At 37.1% G+C, this 24,101-nt stretch overlaps 1 protein-coding gene across 1 annotated transcript in view; it reads left to right on the forward strand.

The window, feature by feature from the left end:
• tafa5a (TAFA chemokine like family member 5a) overlaps window positions 1-24,101 on the forward strand; it is a 230,963-nt gene that overhangs the window by 159,617 nt on the left and 47,245 nt on the right. Inside the window, exon 3 of the mRNA XM_079817531.1 lies at window positions 16,158-16,285. Coding sequence (XP_079673657.1) covers window positions 16,158-16,285 — 128 coding nt within the window. The remainder of the gene's footprint in view (window positions 1-16,157; window positions 16,286-24,101) is intronic.

A 24,101-nucleotide genomic window follows, 5' to 3' on the forward strand; every position in this document is an offset into this window, starting at 1 on the left:
ACGCCATGTTGGAACGCCTGTGCAAAAAATGAAGACACACTAAATTTGCTTAAAAGGGTCTTTGAGCTGTCATTACTGCGCAGCGGTGCTGCTGTGAATCTTAATGCATGAAAGCAGACAGGATGGGCAACTGGCCAGGGACATGGAGAACATGCGCAAGGCTGAGAGGCTCGAGACTGGACCAGACCACTGGAGCATGGAGGCACTGTGTCTTTGAATAAAACTACAAACCTAATACAGGGACTAACGCACTGTTATTAATTATTAACCAGAAATTTGTTATGAATTAGAAAAGAGCTCTGAAGTGTCATTACTAAAAGAAAAGTCATAATTACATTTGAATTCATTTAGCATAAATTACATAAAAAAGCCCTATATTGTCTATATAAATTATTCATTATGGGAAGCGTGGTAGCCTGACGGGATTTAAACTTTGTCGGCTGAAGACCCAAGTTTGGTTTGAAGATGAAAAAGAAAGCACAATGTTATTTCCTCATTCCTAATTTCTAACACACACTCTCAGCGTTCGGCACAGTCTTGCGTCTATCAGAGCAGAAACAAAAGCTGCTGCTCTCTGTATGTTTTTCCGTCATCTCCATGAGTCATATGTAAATTGCGTGCACTTATGTTGTCCATTAGATTGAAAGATCTGAAAAAGCCCATACATTTACCCACACATCTTCTTTGACCCTCCCCTTGAAGAAATCTGGACAGAAGTAAGAAAAAGTGGACAAAAGAGATGGATTAAATCACCAGCTGTAAATGGGAATGTGTCTCCCTCGTCTACTTGTGCAAAACACATCTTAATACCAAGTGTAAACAGGGCTTAAATGTCTTAATTTATTCTCAGTGCTGTTATTGCTCAATCAGAACAATTGAGCTATTAATAAAATGGCATGTGCACTGTAAAACCCAACAAGTTAAGCTAACTCATTTAATTTGAGGAAACTGATTACCTCAATTAAATTGAGTTTACCAAACTTAATTGAAGTAAAGAAAAACTGTAGTTATGAGTACTCTGAACTTATTTTAATTGAGTCCACTAAACCAAGGATATTTCTTAATATCCAATTAAACTTTACACTGCATTCAAATAATTTTTACAGCTAAAACTTCACTATAATGAGTAAAACAACAGAAATAACAAACTTTAAATTAACTCAGAGAGCTTGCTAGTTACTGCTAGCTCACAATAGCACACACAAAGTCAAACCCAATGAGTTAAGCAAACTCATTACATTTGAGGAAACTTATTACCTCAAATAATTTGAGTTTAAAAACCAACAGTTATGAGTACTCTACGCTCATTTCAGTTGAGTACACTAATAGACTTTTTTTTAAATGATTCTTAATATATGTTGCAGTTGAGTAATTAAGTGATTCATTAAGTGATGATTGAGCATTACTTATGAACACCTGATGATAATGAGCAGAATCACAGAAGGAAAGAGAAACACAAGAACTACAATTGATTTAAGCCACAGCTTTAGATGAAATAACAGAAGATAAAAGAAGGCATTACATCTCTGAATATCTCAGCAGAGGAGGATTAAACAACTCCACAAACAGCACAACCAGCTTCACACATTACTAACCAGACTGACTTTATTTCTGTCATTTCTGTTTTAATGAAAAAAATAGTTTAATTGATCAATCATTCATCATGTCACCATAATGGAGATGAGTCTTTTCTTTAGTTGGGCTCTTGACCCTTAAACATTTCATTTTTTTTTCTCCTCTGGCTGCTTTAACTTTGTGTTTAGAAAGCACATTTGTTATGGTAAGAAATGCCTAGAGAAAATGTGGTTAGGTGATGTTGGTACAATCATCATGTGGTGGCTTAAGTCACTGTCACTGATCTCACTCAGTCTTATGCTCTGGTTATAGCAGTATTGTGTTCTTAATATTTGTATTATTCATAATGGTGCCTACGTGATTCAGCAGCACAAGATCCAGCACTGTTGTGGTAATTGACAGAGATGGGACCAGGTCACACATGTGCAAGTCTCAAGTAAGTCTCAAGTCTGAACCTTCAAGTCTCAAGCAAGTCCCAAGTATTTTTTTCTTGGGCAAGTCAAGTCAAGTCAAGTCCTGTAGTAGGTCAAGTCAAGTCCAAGTCAAGTCAGCTTATTGTAATTTTACCTGCAGAATCTGATCTTAATAAAGTGAAAAGACAAGATATAAGTAACTGTCAGTAAATTACAATAATTTGGATTTGCATTGTAAATACTCATATTCAGTAAAATACATCATGGAATCAAACTAAATTGTAACTTCATAAAAATATTTATTTTTCACTTCTGCCAACAGTGTTTTAAATTTAAATGTAAAATGTTTAAAATTTTCAACATTAAGTCCATAAAACAAATAACAGCAAGGGTCTCCAACCTTTTTTCATTTGAGAGCTACTTTTTAGTCACAGAGAGCTACTCATGTTATATAATACTTAAAACTCTTAAATAATGCATCATAATTCCCACATTAACAACTATCCGAACTGTTTTACACCTGAAAGAGTGTAGTAGTAGTTCCAGTAGTCGGTACCAATACCATAAAAATTTGACGGTACTCTGTACCAATTTTGGTACCACAGCAAATTATTTTATTTAACTATTTTTTTTAAATCAATGTTTATTATTTATGATGATAATCATAAGTAAATAATACATAAACATGTAAAGGCTGTATGCTGTTTAAAAGTAAACATTGTTTATAAATGAAAGATCAAGTGAAAAATAAGCAACCATTAATAATTATATAATTAGTATTATTTATTTCATAATTATTATTATTAGTAGATATGTATTATTATTACATAGAGACGTAGCTAAATTTACTGTAGGCTACAATCTGTAGTCAATTTCTTCACGTTAAACCGAACTTTTATTTTGACGTGTTGCCGTGAATTGAATACCTTTGAGTGTCTGTGTTCATGATATGACAGTGGGTGCACGTCTCAATCAGCTCCCTAGTTCAGTCCCATTGACTTGTGTCCTGATCAGTGCCCTGACTACTGGACCAGGAGCTGAATGAGACGCACCCAGTTTTCTCAAATGAAACGGTAAATTCTCATGAAGTGACGGTTTATGCGTTCGTGTCGGCAGAGACTACAAGAGCGAGTGCGCGCGCCCGTCATCCACACAGACGCAGAACATGCAGGAGCATTTTGCAGTTGAATATTTACAGACACTAGTATATATTCGGCTTCAGTCTGGAGCCCTGCGTTTAAATAAACACGGAAGCGACTGAACGCAGCTGCTACGGTGAGCTATTTTTAGAACAGACCCGCGGTCAACTCATGTGGTCCTTGCGGGCAACCTGGTGCCAGCGGGCACCATGTTGGTGACCCCTGGGATAGTGGCTACTTTAGCTATTATTACATTAGCTAACTACCAACTAACCAGATAACATTAACAAATTGACAAGCACTTACTGGGCAGAATGGCTCTTCAAATGTCGGACGAAATTGGAGGTTGTCGTCTGGCTGTCTGTGATTTTTATGTTGCATGTCTTGCAACGCTGTTCGTCTTTTGCCATCTTGCGAATAATTGTTGAAGCCGAAAGCGATGACCCTCGGTTCCCCTCCGGCTGACATGTTGATGTGATATCTGATCTAAATGGGCGTGGTGTGCGTACGAGAGGGCTTGACTGATGATAGTGTCATGATCCAGTCATGACAACGCTATTCTCAGCCTGCACTCCAGCTGGGGCAACTTTATTTTAAAAAATAATTTATATATTTTATATTCAAACTGAAAACATGATGTGATTAACACTCAAGTCATTCAAGTCATCGTGTCTCAAGTCAAATCAAGTCCCGAGTCTTTAACTTCCAAGTCCGAGTCAAGTCTCAAGTATTTAATTTTTTGTCAAGTCACAAGTCATAAAAATAGAGACTCTAGTGATGTGTCGTTCATGAACGATTCGTTCATTTTGAACGAATCTTTAATATGACTCGGGACTACCGAGTTGTCTCAGAGAGTGATTCGTTCATTTTGTGTTGACCGCGCATGCGCATTACGCTGAATCTGTACTGGAAAGAACAAAAATGATTAGTTCATCTTTCGAGTCTCAAGTCTCGAGTTCGGGTTTGAGTCTTTCGTTCTTCCTGTCAGTCCCATAGAGTCTATGCTGTCAGTAGCGGAAACAGAAAAGATTCGTTCTTTCGAGTTCGGGTTTGAGTCTTTCGTTCTTCCTGTCAGTCCCATAGAGTCTATGCTGTCAGTAACGGAAACAGAAAAGATAAGTTCTTTCGAGTCTTTCGGGTTTGACGTTTGAGTCATTCGTTCTTTAGTCACGTGTGACTTCTCACCGTATTGAACACTAGTTCACAACCTTTTTACTAACAAGCACGTAGTTATTTTTTTTATTTATTTTTTTATATATAATTCTCAGTTAATATCAGACATAAACAAATATGGGAAATATATTGACTATTCAAGTCTAACATCACAAATTCAAGTCAATTAGACTATTACTCATTTTGAATCATATAGCACAAACACACACGCATACACACACACACACACACACACACACATATAGATAGATAGATAGATAGATAGATAGATAGATAGATAGATAGATAGATAGATAGATAGATAGATAGATAGATAGATAGATAGATAGATAGATAGATAGATAGATAGATAGATAGATAGATAGATAGATAGATAGATAGATAGATAGATAGATAGATAGAGATATATATGTGTGTGTGTGTAATATGTTTTTGTATAGGTGCTATAGGCCTATAAGCTATGTTACAAGGTTTAGGTAACATTTTTAAACTGATTTTTATTCATTAATAACACAAGGACAAAAAAAATATATATATAACTCAATAGAGAAGAATAAAATACAGTTGATTCAAAACGAGTAATAGTCTAATTGACTTGAATTTGTGATGTTAGACTTGAATAGTCAATATATTTCCCATATTTGTTTATGTCTGATATTAACTGAGAATTATATATATATGACAGGAAGAACGAAAGACTCAAACCCGAACTCGAGACTCGAAAGAACTAATCTTTTCTGTTTCCGTTACTGACAGCATAGACTCTATGGGACTGACAGGAAGAACGAAAGACTCAAACCCGAACTCGAAAGAACGAATCTTTTCTGTTTCCGCTACTGACAGCATAGACTCTATGGGACTGACAGGAAGAACGAAAGACTCAAACCCGAACTCGAGACTCAAAAGATGAACTAATCATTCTGTTCCCGGACCTGTGTCACATGGCCCAGCCCCAGATCAGAGTCAGACACAGACGAGTCGACAACTAACGTCTCGAGGAGTTCGAAGACACGAGAGGCGGAGAACAAACGTGATAAATATGAAGTTGCAAAAGAAAGAATGTCTCGGATCAGGATGTGAGGTGAACTAACAGAGTTAGACTGCAATAGCCTGACCCAACAGCTAATCAATTAATTAAACGTTTCTTATCATTTTGCTTTGGTTGCAGTACCCTTTAGTTTATTTTTATTTAGTTGTACAAATGTATTCAACATTTTCATAAGTAGGCTTACTAGATGGGTTGGGCTATTTAACATGTCATTTTAATTATATTTTTCTGAAATGAACAAAATGACTCGAAAATAGATTCGTTCATTTTGCTGAACGAGACTCAAAGATCCGAGACAGTAAAATGATCCAAACTTTCCACTACTAAGAGACTTGAGTTGACTGGAGTCCAAGTCACAAGTCCCCATGTCTGGTAATTGAATATGCTAAATTTTAAAATCATGTAGTGCTCAAAAGTTGTAATGCAGTTTTAATCTTTGTTTTTACTTAGACACACACAGATATCAAGAATCTGCGTATGAATCTCAACAATGGTGACAATCAATGAAAAGCTTCACGCTGCAGTGCATGCTGGATACCACCAATCAAAACTCCCTCATGTGTCCCAGCATGCATTGCGGCATGAATAAATTATGCATCTGAATTGTGACTAATTTTCTTTGATTCTTACTATTTGCTTTTACTTTTGCTGTGTTTGTTGTGATGTTTTTGTAGCTTGTTTTATGTTCAAAGTTGATCTGTTTATCTAAATATATTTTTTGATTGTCACCATTGTTGAGATTCATACGCTGATTCTTCATCTCTGTGTGTGTCCAAAAACTGTCATAGACTAAAGCACTCTGTGCATTAATTTTATACATATATATCCTGCATATAGTTCGATTTCCACAACCGTCCTGGCTATTGTGCAGTAGAATCACATAGGTTCTTTTATGAATAATACGTCAGTATAATAATATCATCAGTAAAAAACAACCAACACCAGCTGATCACATTTTCTCTTGGCTTTTCTTATCATAACAAATGTGCTTCGTTAAAGCAGCCAGAGCAAGACATGTTTTGTCAAGGGTCAAGATCCCAACAAACGCAAACACTGAACACCATCATGGTGAATTCAAACAAAACTATTATTTTCAATATAACAGAAATGACAGAAATAAAGTTAGTTAGGTTAGTAATGTGTGAAGCTGGTAATGCTGTTTGTGGAGTTGTTTAATCCTCCTCTGCTGAGATCTTCAGAGATTTAATGTCTTCTTTTATCCTTCAGTTGATTTCATCTAAAGCTGTGGCTGAAGTCAGTTGTAGTTCTTGTGTTTCTATTTCCTTCTGCTCATTACCATAATCAGGTGTCACCACCAATTAGCAATTATCACTTATTTAATCACTTAACAATACAATTATTATCCAATTATCATGCTGGGAACTAGAAATGTTCTATAACTCATTCATTTTGAGTTCTGTTTCAGTCATTGTGTCCACACAACATTCTGTAATGTTTGAGTGCAGTGAACTCATTTTTATTTAGTACATACAACTGTTAGGTTTTACAGTGTGTGATTGTTCTTTCCTATGCATTGAAGCATCATGCCAATCAACTTCCTAAACATCAGTCCTTTCTGATTACAGCTATTCCAAACTCATCCATTTACAAACGGACTACTGACAAATACAAATTATTCTTACTGACTACTCTTAGATCAGATGGCTATATCTAGATTCCACACATTTTAAAATGCAAAGATCTAGCTGAGCTCTTGCCCTCTTGTTTATCTACTCTCTCCTGCCAGACCTTGCTTCTCTACAGAATTAGATAAGATTTATTACCCAGGGTTCCTGGCTGTTGACGTGAGTGTGATAAAGCATTTCAACAAGATGAGTGTCCCAGTGTGGGTGTAATGATGTTATACCTTCTCTTATCGCCTCCAGATGAACTGTGCGTCTAGCCCCATCCCAGAGGCAGATTACATCCAGGTTGTTTTTATTTTATAACGTTGAGTTGTCCTTGAATCCTTCTACTCACACCTGGAGAGTGGTAACACATTGGCGAAAAGTGTCTGGAAGTTTGAACGGCCCCTTGTGGAAGTTGTGACCCTGCATAAAAATTGATTAAAATGTTGCAATAGCTCAAATTAACCGGTAACAGTAGCATGTCAGTGATGTATGACATCAGATTATAGGCACTGTGATTACATTCACCGTGCAATGCAGTGTTTCTTAAATGCTGTGCGGTCTGGCTGGGTTTGAGCAGGCATCCTTTCCTTTTATGTTCATTTGGATTAATAATTGGTGCTATCAGGTAATCTCAATCAAATTGCCAGCACCTAAATTCCTAGGAGGGCATATTACAGAATTAAATTGATTGCACTGTTCTCCATGATCAATTCTGCAGGAGTTTCCACCCAAGCAATGTTGTTAGTAAAGCATTGACATACATGGATCCAATCTACTATATACTTACTACAGAGTGCATAGTTTGTAATACACTGATCAGGTATAGCATTATGACCACCTTCCTAATATTGTGTTTTGTGTCCCCCCTTTTCCGGCAAAACAGCCCTGAACCGTGGAGGCATGGACTCCACTAGACCCCTGAAGGTGTGCTGTGGTATCTGGCACAAAGATGTTAGCAGCAGATCCTTAAAAGGAGTAGTTCACTTTAAAATGAAAATTATATTAATAAATATCCTGATGCTTCCAAGCTTTATAATGGTGGTGACGGGGTCCATTGAGTTTGCAAGATATTTTACTTTATAACGTTATAAATATGATATATTTCTTTTAAAACCCCATCGCTTTGCTTCAGAAGGGCTTTATTAACCACCGGAGCCATGTGGACTAGGTTTATTATGGATGGATGTGCTTTCTTGAGCTTCATGTGTTCCCCAGGTAAGCAACGCATACGCACCCGGCCATCCAAGTGATGTAAAATAATACGTTATTCATTAGAATCTGTGTATCATTCGTTCAGTTGAATTTGATTTAATATTGAAAGTTGAAAAATGAGAAAACCGCGTGTTTTTTGTTTTTTTTAGAAAAACAAAATTTTGACTTGATTTATCGTTTTTCGTTCAGAGGTAGAAAAATGAATAAACAGTTTGAATATTCGATTTCTACACCTTCAGAGTGCATGTAGTGTTCAAAAGGTTTCAGTCAATGGCATTACTAAGACACACACAGACATCAAGAAGCTGTGTATGAATCTCAACAATGGTGACAATCAATGAAAAGCTTCATTGCTGCAGTGCATGCTGGGTACCACCGATCAAAACTTCCTCATGCGTCCCAGCATGCATTGCGGCATGAATAATTTATGCATCTGAATTGTGACTAATTGTGACAAAGATTCTTACTATTTGCTTTTACTTTTGCTGTGTTTGTTTTGATGTTTTTGTAGCTTGTTTTATGTTCAAAGTTGATCTTTATCTGAATATTTTTTTGATTGTCACCATTGTTGAGATTCATACTCTGATTCTTGATTTGTGTGTGGGTCCGAGTACTGTTGTAGTTTAAAATCTGTAGTGCATTAATTTTATTCATTTAAATTCTGCATATTTTTTGATTAACACAACCATCTTTGATTGTGTGCTGTAGGATCACATAGATTCTATTATGAAAAATAAAAAAAAATATTAACACAAAACCTCTATAACCAGAGCATTATACTCATCAGAGCATGCTTCAGCCACTACACGACAATAATATCATCAGCAAAAAGCAACCAAAACCAGCTGATCAGATTTTCTCTTGGCTTGTCTTACCTTAACAAATGTGCTTCGTAAACACAATTTAAGCAGCCAGAGCAAGACATGGTTTGTCAAGGGTCAAGATCCCAACAAAAGCAATCTCTGAACACCATCATGGTGAATTCAAACGAAACTATTATTTTCAATATAACAGAAATTACAGAAATAAAGTTAGTCTGGTTAGTAATGTGTGAGGCTGGTAATGCTGTTTGTGGAGTTGTTTAATCCTCCTCTGGAACAGTCTTCCTAACATTGTACGGGAAGCAGACACACTCTGTCAGTTTAAATCTAGACTAAAAACGCATCTCTTTTACACATAAAAAACTTTTTCAATTAAATGATTGTTAGGCTGCATTAACTAGGTCGGCCGGAACCGGAAATAACACCTGATGTACTCGTTACATCATCAGAAGAATGGCATCTACGCTAATGATAGTTTCTCTGTTTTATCCCGAGGTTTACTGCAGTCAGCCGGATCCGGGCCATATCCAGATCAGATGGTGGACCTGCGCCCAGAGAAGACCAACGCATGACCCTGAAGTGTCTGCAGAGACCGTGTCAATTAGACTCCCCTGAAATTGCATCGTCGACACGGCATCCTCAATAAACCCGTCTCCGGAGTGATGACTCCGATTGTTCGAACATTACAATTTAATAATTCATAAATCGATATGTCATCCTCAATAAACCCGTCTCCAGTGTGTTGCCTCCGATCTTTCGAATATTGCACTTTAATAATTATTTAATCAACACATCATCCTCAATAAACCCGTCCCCGGCTTGTTGCCTCCGATCCTTCGAATATTCCGATCTATTATGACCTCTGACCTGTAAAGTTACCAGAATAATAATCATACACTGCTTGTTAATTGGCCAGAGGAGAACTGGCACCCCGATTGAGCCTGGTTTCTCACAAGGTTTATTTTTCTTCATTAGGTCACCTGATGGGGTTTTGGTTTCCTTGCCACTGTTGCCTCTGGCTTGGCGTGCTCAGTTGCGGACACTAAATTGTTCTAAATTTTTCAACTAAATATCCAAATAAATCTAATTATTAAACTAAATTAACCATATAAATTAAATTACTGATCTAATTACTGATCTAAAGCCCACACTGTCACTGTATGATAATTGAAATGAACTGATGACATAACCGTTTTCTCCAGAATGGCTATACGGCTGAATAAAATTATGTTGCATTGTTTTCCTGTTTAACACTGTAAAGCAGCTTTGAAACAATCTGCATTGTTAAAAGCGCTATATAAACAAGGTTGACTTGACTCTGCTGAGATCTACAGAGATTTAATGTCTTCTTTTATCCTTCAGTTGATTTCATCTAAAGCTGTGGCTGAAGTCAGTTGTAGTTCTTGTGTTTCTCTTTTCTTCAGTGATTCTGCTCATTACCATCATCAGGTGTCACCACCAATACGCAATTATCAGTTATTTAATCACTTAAAAATACAATTATTATCCAATTATCATGCTGGGAACTAGAAATGTGCTAGAACTCATTCAGTTTGAGTTCTGTTTCAGTCATTGTGTCCACACAACATTCTGTAATATTTTAGTGCAGTGAACTCATTTTTATTTAGTACATACAACTGTTAGGTTTTACAGTGTAGCGTTTTTTAAATAAGTGGTTTAATAATAGCCAACTTGAAAGTTTTCGGTACATATCCTAATGACAAAGACGAATTAATGATATTAAGAAGAGGATCTATGACCTCTGGTAGCATCTCTTTTAATAGCCTAGTCGGTATAGGGTCGAGCATACATGTTGTTGATTTTGATGATTTAACGAGTTTAGCCAATTGTTCTTCTCCTATAGCAGTGAATGAGTGTAATTTTTCCTCAGTGACACTACAATGCTCTGTCTGATGTGATACTGTAGTAGACGGCTGCATGGTTAAAATTGTATTCCTAATATTATCATAATGATAATAATAATACATTTTATTTGTACTGCACTTTACATTTGGAACAAATCTCATAACTGCTACAGTTAAGATCATTTAAGAAGGATAAAATACTAATAGATTGAATAGTTAAAAGTCATAAGTTCTCCTAAAAAAAATATTTTTAGTCCTTTTTTAAAAGTCTCAGTATCAATCTTACATGTAAAGAAGTTCATAAGGTCAGCTTTATTTTTGGTTAATTTAGATACTGTATCGAATAAATACCTAGGGTTGTGTTTGTTGTCTTCTAAGAGAGTCGAGAAATAAGCAGATCTAGCAGTTTATAAGGCCTTTCTGTATGCGATCATGCTCTCTTTCCACAAATTACGAAAGACCTCTAGTTTTGTTTTCTTCCAGCTGCGCTCTATTTTTCTGGCTGCTGTTTTAAGGGCCTGAGTGTGCTCGTTGTACCATGGCGTTGGACTATTTTATTTAATCTTCTTTAAGCGCAGGGGAGCAACTGTGTCTAAAGTGCTGGAAAAGAGAGTCAATAGTTTCTGTTGCAACATCGAGTTCTTCTAAACTATCTGGGATGCTGAGGAGAAGAAACTGATGAGGAAGTTTATTTACAAAGCAATTTTTAGTGCCGGCAGTGATAGTCCTGCCATATTTGAAGCAGCAAAGCAGTTCTAAATCATGATGATACTTCCATGCTTCACAGTTGAGAAGAGGTTTTGGTGTTGTTGTGCATGCAGTGCCCAACGGTCCAAACAAGATTTGCAGGAGTGTTGCAGAACATCCAGGTTTTTAGAGTGAAATTTTGCAGGATGCCTTCTCCTAGGGAGAGTAGCAAAAGTCCTGAATTGTCTACATTTGTAGATGCTTTACAGTGGATTGATTAACAGGTCTTTAGCAATTCTTAGCCTTTGTCAGCTTTGTGAAATATTTTTAAGGTCCTGTGAATGCTTTTGGATTTGAGGCATGGTTCACACTAACCAGTCTTTCTTGAAGAAGAACAGATTTCTTTTAGTGTGTGCCTTGATCTTAAGGGCAGGGCATCTGTGCAGCCCACACTTCCCATCTCATCTCCTTGACTGACTCCAATTAGCTTTTGGATGACCACAATTTGTGAGTTGGGAGTTTGGAGAAAGAAAATGGTCTATAATTGTGACTTATATTAGACTACATTTTATGAGTAATCAGTGCAGAAGTCTATATATTTTTTAAAGGGGCCACAAACTTATTCTTGCATCTGTATTTTGCCCCCACTGAAAACCATACAGTTTGTTTATTTATTTATTTATTTTAGAATGACGTTGTCACCAGTGTAACTACACAAATACTATGTGATATTAATTAACTTGTACTTACTATAGAGTTAGGGCTTGGTTTAGGGTTAGTTTGCTTGTAATTGTGCATAATTTACTGTTATTATGTTATGTTAAAACAAAGTGATACCTAAAATCTCAGCCCCTCTAAACGGTCAAAATGTCAGGCAAAGAGCACCTCAAATTCTTCTGATTGGCTGAAAAATAGCATCCAGCTCTTGATTGTTATTGTATGGTTGAATAGCCCAGGGCTATAAAAGATACAGCTATGAATTCACAAAAAAATCGATTCCAATGATAACTCTCTGGTTGTAGGGACATTAGTACCTTTCAACTTTTGATAGTCAAATCAAATAATGCCTCAAGAGAAAGATTAAAACCTAGAGCTGATTGTTTCAGTTCATTCATCATACAGGGCATGGAGGCTTGAGCACATTGCACCAGGTAAACTCCAAAAGCTCCAGTCTCCATGTATTGTAATTGTATGGAAAAGAGTGGCCAGTACATTATTCAGAGTTTCTTTTGTTACCCATGAAAATTCAGAAAAAGAAAGTCATGCTTTAAATGGCATGAGGGACAGTGTGATACCAGAATGTAATTTTTTTTGGACGCTTTGCTTAATGCTGCATTTCTTTATCATTGTATGTTTATTGACCATGACTCATGCAAAATACTTTTGTTTTTGGTTTATAGTCTAATGTACTGTGTGGTTGCTATTGGCGTAATGTATGCTAATGCAGATGTGTAAAAGGATAATTCTGCTATCCGTAGCAAGATTTGAGCATCATTGAAGTAAACGTTTTTAGCTGCTCAGCTGTCTTGATTACTGCCGCATTGAATTCCTCCATTAAACCTACAATTAGGCCTGATTGCGCCCCCTTTTGTCTCCTCGTGGCATCTGAAATTTGCTAAAGAGTCTTCAGTGGCAAACATGCAAATCAGCAGGTAATTATCCTGTGCTCTGATTACACTAATTATCTTCCTGCCTCTAAATATTGCACTCAGAGATGCATTAAAGCAAGAGCCATATAAGAATAAATATTGTAAAACACAGTAGAAAAGTAGCAGTTTATTCAGACTTGACAAATGTGATTTTTTTATATTAGGAAATGGATCCGACATTTTGAGTTGTATGAAGATAAAGCTGGGCATACACTGCGATTTCTGTGCGATTTCAGCAAGGTTACCGACTCACACTGTACGAGTAGATCGCATGCGATGTAAAGCCAAAGCTCACGGTTTATGTGCTCACACTGTGCAGTCCGATCGTTGAGAGCGCGACTTGTCTGCTCACACTGTACGAGTGAAATATGCGTGAAAAAAACTATAATAGAGAGATAGCCTATCAAATGCGTCAGCTATTGATATCAAGAGCATTTATCATTTACAATTTATGTATATAAATGAACATTATTATTAGGGTAGGCCTTTATTATTAAATGGATATTACATTTATTGCCCCCGCACTAATTTTATAACGCATCAATGCATAACCGATACTCTGCATAATAAAATAATAGATAGATTAGCTTAATTACTCCTCATTATTTAAATACATTTTGCCCAATTAAACAAGTAGTTATAGGCCTATAATTAAAAATGATTATCAGTCTATAATATGTCATAACACTGCAATAATATTATCAGAAATAAGAGCAGCTTTATTTCAAAAACAACTTGTTTAACATGAAATGGGCCTACATCTCTTCTAATTTGTTTCACAATATGGGCCACAAGAGAAATATTAAGAATATAAATTAAGACAGTTATAGGCATATCAGCATATTTGAAAGAAGTTGAATCTTGTCTCTGTGAGAATATGCGCCGAAAGCTCGTCAGATCTTACTTTCACTTTCACCGACTTTCGCACACATTGCGTTTTTGCGTGATATCCACGGACTCGCCTTCATGATAAAAAACGAAAAGAAAAAAAATCTATATTGCGCCGTGACATTTTGTCATTCTTTTCTTTTGTCAAATGAACAACGGTTCACATTTTTCCCATGATAATAAAATTAAGTAAATATTAAATAATAGTAAATAAAATAATTTGTGAAAGTAAAACAAGTAAATTAATATTCAAAGTTAAATGAATAAAAGAGGTAGGCTACTGATAGGCTAAACACGGTGGTTTGAAGATCTTTGATTATCCATTTTACAACATGGACTGGAGGCAACCAACAGTTTGCTAAATTTCTGCTATTTGATAACTGCCTTCAGAACTTAAAGATCTCCCTCTTTTCGTTTTCTTTCTTGCTGCATTAAAGATGAAATGGTTCAACTTCTGCTTTCGCGCAGGCGCAGTGATGAGAAATAGGGCAATCAGTTCGTAGCTCTGCTTCAGTTGTTTAATAACCTCATGAGGAGTGACCAGAATTTCTGACATGCCAGAAATTCATCCGACCATCCGATTGCCGATCGGGAGAGGTTTGTCACCTCTCGTTTCCCCCTGTACACTGCACGAACACCTCACGACAAACGACGCACGATAAAGCTGAAAATCGGCCCGACCCAAAAAAGAGTCGCACGAGTCAGAATTCGGCTCGAATCGGATGAAAATCGCACAGTGTATGCCCAGCTTAAGTGATGTTGATATCTGTAGTGGAGAACAATTAAATTTTTGTCAGCACGTGATGTAATTTTATGATGTACTGTCAATCAAATGGTATAGAGGACAACAACTTGACTAAACTAATTATCTTACATTTTTAACACTGCAGAAAGAAAGAAAAAGAAAAGAAAGAAGTGTATATATAGTATTATACACGGGAAGAAATGAGTATGTGTACGAAAGGTGAAGATTTCCACATTTACACTTATATTTTGTCCATACTCAAAAAAAGGAAATTACAGTATATGATTATGATATAATTATTATACTGAATTTGTATTAATTATTTCAGGATGTAAAAAGTATCAGGCATGACTATTCATATTACATAAATATACTTTTTATTAATGTGTTTCCTGAAACTGTAACCTTACGTTTCGCTTACTTTTGGATATAAATTATATGTTACTTTGTTACAGTTATGTTATGTAAGCCTATTTGCATACATAACATACATTTTGAAGGGCATGTAAAGTTTGAAATATAAATTTCTAAAGCAATGGATATGATTGTAATGTCTAAATAAATAAATAAGAGACAGCTCTGTATTATATTGTCCTGTGAAACGGGAACTGTGACTAATGCTAATGCAGGTATGTTAAAGTGACCTACTTTTTAAAAAAAGCGATCATCCATAACGAACCTCAAATACATCTACTTGCGAAATCTGTGACGAACCTTTCTTTTAAACGGATGGCCATCCTTTTGGATTAAACAATTTGTCCCTGTAGCATAAATAAGATGCTTCCATAGGGCGATGTCTCATTTTATGTCATACCCAACACTAGTTTAGTGTTACAGTAACCTCTTTTATACTTGACAGGCAGGGACAGCTCTGATGGGTTGAAAAGTGAAATCGTTTGACACATGCTTGTGGCTAAATCACTAGAAATTGAATCAAAAGTGATGCATTCAGTCTGAAAATGTTCAGATAGTGTACTATAGTATGTGGTGTTGTGTGATTTTTATTGGATATAGCCCTTGGTTTGACTTGACATTAACGATGGACATGCTCCACTATCGTTTATCAAGCAGAAAGTGTACAGTATATATAGTTCATTATTATAATTGCCAACCTAACAAACAGTGTTTTGTGAAATATGTTTTCATGCAACATGTGCTTGTGATGTCTTTATTTCAAATAAATTACACTAGGTTTCATATTTTGTCATTCATACATTGTCTAGAAGCGTTTGAGGGTGCGTATTATTGTTGTGTTTGTGCTTGACTTCCTGATCATATCATCTTAACCTTTTCTCTGGTCTTGATCCACAGCTCGTATCGTGAAGACCAAGCAGTGGTGTGACATGGTGCCCTGTCTAGAGGATGAAGGCTGTGACCTGTTAGTAAATAAATCTGGCTGGACTTGTACACAGCCCAGCGGCAGAGTGAAAACTACAACGGTGAGACTTGATTGTTCTCATCACTGTTCTTAAAGTGACATTAAACTTTGTTTGCAACTGCATACAATATTTTAGAGTGAAATGGGATGTTCAATGAGAGAGAGAAAAAATGAAGCAAGACTTGATGTTATCCATTGGGAATGGAATAGGGTGTGAAAAATTAGCTTTCATTCCAGAGTGGAACTCTCAAGTGGCTTGAGAGGTGGTACATGTTATATTGTAATGAAAGATTATAAAGCCATACATATAAATGTCATAATAAAGACTAAATTGTAAAATATAAACATTATAATATTTTGTTTTCTGTATAATGTGTACAGAGGAATTATACATAGCACCCTATATATTTGTGTTAGATATATAATATATGTGACCCTGGACCACAAAACCAGTCATAAGGGTCAATTAAAATTTAAATAAAAAATGAAATAAGCTTTACATTGATGTGTGGTTTGTTAGGATAGGACAATATTTGGCCAATATACAACTATTTGAAAATCTGGAATCTGAGGGTGCATAAAAATACTGAGGAAATTGACTTTAAAGTTGTCCAAATGAAGTCCTTAACAATGCATATTACTAATAATAATATTTTTTTAAATATATTTACGGTAGGAAATTTACAAAATATCTTCATGGAACATGATCAAATATAACCGTGCGACATATGACTGGTTTTGTGGTCCAGGGTCACATATATTTGTGTTATAGAAAAATGTGTAGGGTCAGCTCAGATTTCATGTGAATGAGAGGTATACTTTCAGACCTAGAGCATTCAACTACATTAAAAATAGCCCAAAAATTCATAAGCATTTAATTATTTTATATAATATTTTAACACTGCACTGTAAAACCCAACAAGTTCAGCTAACTCATTTCATTTGAGGACACCGATTACCTCAAACCATTTAAGTTTATAAAAAGCAATAGTTATGAGTACTCTGCACTTATTTTAATCAAGTCCACTAAAAAAAGGATATTTCTTAATATACAATTAAACTTTACACTGCATTCAAATACTTGATATAGCTGAACCTTCCCTATATTGAGTAAAACAGCTGAAATTACAAACTTTAAATGAAATCAGAGTGCTTGCAGTTACTGCTAGCTCACAATAGCACACACAAAGTCAAATCTAGTAAGTTAAGCTAACTCATTAAATTTGAGGACACCGATTACCTTAATTATTTTAATTTTACAAAACAATAGTTATGAGTACTTTGAACTTATTTCAATTTAGTTCACTAAAATAAGACACTCATTGCTATCAAGAAATTAAGTGATTAATTAAGTGATGATTGAGCATTAGTGATGAACACCTGATGCTAATGAGCAAAATCACAGAAGGAAAGAGAAACACAAGAACTACAATTGACTTAAGACACAGCTTTAGATGAAATAACAGAAGATACAAGAAGACATTAAATCTCTGAAGATCTCAGCAGAGGAGGATTAAACAACTCCACAAACAGCATTACCAGCCTCACACATTACTAACCAGCCTGACTTTATTTCTGTCATTTCTGTTATATTGGAAATAATAGCTTAATTGAAGTCACCATGATGGAGATGAGTGTTTGCTTTAGTTGGGCTCTTGACCCTTAAATCTTTAATATTAGTTTTTTTCTCTGGCTGCTCTAACTGTGTGGTTAGTTAGCACATTTGTTATGGTAAGGAATGGCAAAGGAAAATGAGATTAGATGATGTTGGTTATACAATGATTGTAAGTGCATTGATTCTTAGTTATTTCTCGTTGGTTATTCACAGTCACAGGTGATCACTTCCGTTTTCCTTTTACTATTTCCTTTTTTGGAATTATTTGTTATGGTTGGAAGGGGCGAGTAGCAGGGCCAACTTTCTGTTGACCGTATCTGTACTGGTCTACTCATGTTTTTATGTGCTTAAAATAAAACCACAAAAGACAAACTAAATTGTCTTCCTTTAAAGCTACACTATGTAACTTTTCCGTCCACTAGAGGTCGCCTGTTCAAAACAAAGGCGTAGTTTGATGACGCCACGTTTGAGCGCAGAATCTCGGGACATGTGGTCTTCACCTCACAGCCGGTGGGAAACAGTCAGGATAGGACTCGGGCAGAAATCATGTTCATGGATGCGATTATTAACATTACTGTAGTCTGAAGCAGAGCAGGAGCGAGTGTTGTGGAGCTGAGCAAGGCCGCAGGAGCGATTGAAGAGCGGGACTGTTATTATGGCATAGTCGCTGGCGGGACTTTTATTATGACACGGTTGCCGGCGGCACTTCCTCTTCTCCAGTGCTGAGTGTGAGGTAACGCAGCTCTGTTTATCGTATTAGATATATCTGAGTGTGTTGAAAAGGAAGTTATGACGTTCGCTCGGCGGCTGCTATGACACTTGTTCACAATGCAGTGAGAGTAAAGTGTTTCACTGAATAAAACCGGAGACCGAGGGTGACGCAGATATGACGCAATCGACAGGCGACTCCCTCACACGCATAGCTCACACGTCCCGGCTCCTTGGTTAAAATAGCAATTTTCTCACGATTTACAAATAGTTGAAAACATTTGGGATATTCTAAGTACTCAACTGAACAAAATGTATAACACTGGCCTAGTGGTTTCTGGATGTTTTACTGCAAAAATCCTACATAGTTCACCTTTAATGTGAAGATGACTGAGTGCGAACGAGTCACGAGCCCGCTACCTAACCTCTATGTGGCTATTGGATGCCGCTAATATTAGTCAACAGAAAAGGCGCTTCGTTTCAAAGAGATTCCATTCACGCGCTGTACAGGGAAGCAGTTGTGGATTGCAAGTGGAACGGACACGAGATGCACTGCACTTGAACCGGTATGTGAATCAGTTTATTATTAAGCTGTTGCTGCCGGTCGGTTGGAGGAGTTATAGCTGGTTGTACTTGACGTGGAGCATCTGTTGTTGTTTGGATAAACTACGGTGGACTGAAAGCGCGTAGTTTATGTCTTGCGTGACATGCAGTGTTGGGATTTGTGCATTCTCGCGTATGATTGAACGGATTGCTTTGGAAGTCGTATGTGCCGTTGAGTTCTTTGATGAAGGAAAATGGCTGCTCAAGTGCAAACTGCTTTAAATGATCCATTGCCTGTTGCAACCTCTAATGCAAACGCAAATTCAAGCCATCAGAATCAATGTGAGCAAGGTGAGGAATTCAATTCAATTCAACTCAAATTTATTTGTATAGCGCTTTTCACAATACACATTGTTTCAAAGCAGCTTTACAGAAAGTGCATTTCATAGATGTACAGTAAAAATGTTAGAAAGACAATGTTAAAGAATAATGTTCGAAAAAGTTAATCAATCGTGTATTAATTTAGACCATAACAACGCTGGCGTTGAGTCGTCTCTTCACAGGCGTGGAGTCGTCTCATCACAGGTGTCGGGGCATCCGAAGTCTCCATGAGAGGCTGGATACAAACTGGAGCTGATGAACTATTTACTAGTGTCCCGAGATAACAACAGAAAAGCAGATGGGAAATGATTAGCGTAGCTGCTGTTCAGAATATTATATTAATGCTTTTGATCCGATTTAACTGTAGTATAAAAAGATAATTATAATGTGAATGCTTGGCTAAAGAGATGCGTCTTTAATCTAGTTTTAAACTGGGACAGCGAGTCTGAACCTCGAACAATATCAGGAAGACTATTCCAGAGTTTAGGAGCTAAATGTGAAAAAGCCCTCCCTCCTTTAGTGGACTTAGATATCCTAGGAATGACCAGAAGCCTAGAGTTTAGTGATCTTAAAGAGCGCGATGGATTGTAGGGCGATAGAAGATCCGTTAGATACACTGGAGCTAAACCATTTAGGGCTTTATAGGTTAGTAGCAATAGTTTGTAATTGATACGGAACTTCACAGGTAACCAGTGTAGAGATGATAAAATTGGTGTTATATGATCATATTTTCTTGACCTAGTAAGAACTCTAGCAGCCGCGTTTTGGACTAACTGTAGTTTGTTTATTGAGGATGCAGGACAACCAGCTAATAAAGCATTACAGTAATCTAATCTCGAGGTCATGAATGCATGAACTAACTTTTCTGCATCAGAAATAGATAGCATGTTACGTAGCTTAGCAATGTTTCTAAGATGGAAAAATGCCGTTCTTGTAACATATGAAATATGATTTTCGAATGTCAGGTTGCGGTCTAATATAACACCCAGGTCTTTTACTGTAGTGGATAAAGTGACAGGACATCCTTCCAAGGTAAAATTGTATTCCGAGAGGTTTTGTGGGCAGTTTTTTGGACCAATAAGTAACACCTCCGTTTTATCTGAATTTAATAGCAGAAAATTACACGTCATCCAGTATTTAATATCTTCAACACACGCTGTCAGTTTAGATAATTTAGCGTTTTCATCCGGTCGTGATGAAATATATAATTGAGTGTCATCAGCATAACAGTGGAAATTAATTCCATGTTTTCTTATAATATTACCAAGTGGCAGCATATATATAGAGAATAGCAGAGGGCCTAACACGGATCCTTGCGGCACCCCATAGTCTACTGACGTCATCTTTGATTTTTCCCCATTTAGACAGACAAAATGGTAGCGGTCTGATAAGTACGATCTAAACCAGTTTAATGCCTGTCCCTGAACACCAGTATAATTTTGAAGTCGATCTAAGAGTAGTTTATGATCTATGGTATCAAACGCAGCACTAAGATCGAGTAGAACTAGTATTGAGATACAGCCTTGGTCAGAAGCTAGAAGTAAATCATTTGTGATTTTAACGAGTGCAGTTTCTGTGCTATGATGCGGCCTGAATCCTGATTGAAATTTTTCATAGATATCATTTTCTTGCAAGAAAGCGCACAATTGAGCGGACACAACTTTTTCTAGTATTTTAGACATAAATGGAAGATTTGAAATTGGTCTGTAATTTGCTAGGTTATTATGATCTAATTGTGGCTTCTTAATGAGAGGTTTTATGACTGCCAACTTGAATATTCTTGGAACATGACCTAAAGATAAAGATGAGTTAATAATATTGAGAAGATGCTCTTCCACTACAGGTAACAACTCTTTCAGTAGTTTAGTGGGTATTGGATCTAATTAACATGTTGTTGGTTTAGATGCAATGATAAGTTTATTTAGCTCTTCCTGTCCTATAGTTGTAAAGCGGTGTAGTAGTTCTTGACGGGCGATAGTTGCGGTTGAATCATAAGACATCATTAAAGATTGTACATTTACAATTTTGTTTCTGATGCTTTCTATTTTCTCAGTGAAGAAATTCATAAAATCATTACTACTAAACTGTAACGGAATATTTTGCTCAGGCGATGTTTGTTTATTTGTTAGGCTAGCCACGGTGTTAAATAAAAACCTTGGGTTATTTTGATTATTTTCTATTATTTTGCGGAGATGCTCAGCCCTGGCTGCTTTTAGGGCCTTTTTATAACGTGACATACTATCTTTCCACGCGATTCTAAAGACCTCTAAATTTGTTTGTTTCCATTTACGCTCTAAGTTACGAGTTTCTCTCTTGATAACATGTGTAGCACTGTTGTACCATGGTGCTTTAGGTTTCTCTCTAACCTTTTTTAATCTAATTGGTGCAACAATTTCTAATGTGCTAGATAAAATCGTGCTCATACTGCTAGCCATTTCCTCTAGTTCATCTGTTTGTTTGGGTTCACTGAGCAGCTGAGCCAGATCCGGTAAGCTATTTGAGAATCTATCTATAGTGGTTGGAAGGATTGTTCTGCCTGGTCGATAACGTGGCGCAACATGACAGATTTCAGCAGTACGCAGTATGCAAGTTACCATGTAATGGTCAGTGACATCATCACTTTGCGGTATAATATCTATGTCGGTTGGGTTGGTTCCATGTGATATAATTAAATCTAGTGTGTGATTAAGACGATGAGTGGGACCAGTGACGTTTTGCTTGACCCCAAAGGAGTTTAATAGATCTGTAAATGCAGCCCCTAATGCATCATTTGTGTTATCTACGTGTATGTTAAAATCTCCAACAATTAATGCTTTATCGACGTTGACCAATAGATCTGAGAGAAAGTCTGCAAACTCTTTTAAGAAATCAGCATAGGGCCCTGGAGGTCTATACACAGTAGCCAAGGCTAGAGATAATACGGATTTCTTTCTTACATTTAAGAGCGTAACATTTAGCACTAGTACTTCAAACGAATTAAACCTGTGACCTGTTTTATGAGTAACATTAAGAATATCTCTATAGATTGTTGCAACACCCCCGCCACGACCAATCAGACGGGGCTCATGCTTATAACAGTATCCTGGCGGAGTAGACTCATTTAGACCGAAATAATCATTTGGCTTAAGCCAGGTTTCAGTAAGGCAAAGTATATCGAAACTATTATCTGTGACCATTTCATTTACAATAACCGCCTTAGGTGTGAGCGATCTAATGTTTAGAAGACCTAGTTTTAGAAATTGTTTTTGTTCACTAATATTGAGATTTTCTGGTTTAATCACAATTAGATTTTTCCTGGATCCTACAGTAGATTTAATGTTTGACCTCACTAAACGAGGAATAGACACAGTTTCTATATAATGTTCTACACAGTTATGTTCAGACACAGTTTCTATATAATGTTCTACACAGTTATGTTCAGACACAGTTTCTATATAATGTTCTACACAGTTATGTTCAGACACAGTTTCTATATAATGTTCTACACAGTTATGTTCAGACACAGTTTCTATATAATGTTCTACATTGGTACTTATGTCAATTAAGTTTGGACAGCATTGTTTTTGTTCACTAATATTGAGATTTTCTGGTTTAATCACAATTAGATTTTTCCTAGATCTTACAGTAGATTTAATGTTTGACCTCACTAAACGAGGAATAGACACAGTTTCTATATAATGTTCTACACAGTTATGTTCAGACACAGTTTCTATATAATGTTCTACATTGGTACTTATGTCAGTTAAGTTAGGACAGCAAAGACTGTGATTTGGACTTTGACTTACTAGTCATATGGTGGTGTGCAGCGCTCTGGAGATGTTGTCCGACAGAAGAGCCGCTCCGATTCTGCTGGGGTGAAGGCCATCAGGACGGAAGAGCCTAGGTCGCTCCCAAAACAGATTCCAATTATTTACAAAGAGCAGCTTCTGTTCATTACACCATGACATTAACCATTCATTTAGAGAAAATAATCTACTGAACTTTTCATGTCCTAGTCGGTACGTGGGAAGAGGTCCAGACACGATGATCGATGCTTCAGGCGATGTTCTGCGCACCGTCTCGAACAGGCTCCTGTAGTCCCTCTTCAGAACCTCCGTCTGCCGCAGCCTGGTGTCGTTCGTTCCCGCGTGCAGCACGACAGCTCCGATGCGCTCGTCACCGTTCAGGATCTCGGGAACCTGCGCAGCGACATCGAGAACACGAGCACCAGGAAAGCAGTGAGTGATTACCTTGCCTTTACCTGAGGTAGCGTGGACATGTCGGACGATGGAAGTACCGATAACCACAGCGTCGCGTTCCGTCTCGCGAAGAGGGGAGAAGCGGTTCCGGGTGGAGATCTCGAAGACCGGGAGGGGCGGAGAGGTCCTAGCTCTGGTCCTGGCTCGCGTCTTCCGCTGTGGAAGCACCCAGGGTCGTGTCGGCGCCGGAGTGAACGAAACCAGGGATGATGATCGCGTCCTGGGTGCTTTGGTCCTGTGCAGAGAAACACACGGAGTAGACGAGGTCGGAGTCAAGAGGTTACTAACCGCATCGGCGCGTGATGTTTCAAGCGCTGATCATCGCTCTCTCAGCACGGCTCGTCTCTCTAGTAGATCGCTAATCTGCTTCTCCAACGACTCCAACTCCAACT

This window comes from Gobio gobio (assembly GCF_949357685.1).
Source record: "Gobio gobio genome assembly, chromosome: 5".
Classification (NCBI taxonomy): domain Eukaryota; kingdom Metazoa; phylum Chordata; class Actinopteri; order Cypriniformes; family Gobionidae; genus Gobio; species Gobio gobio.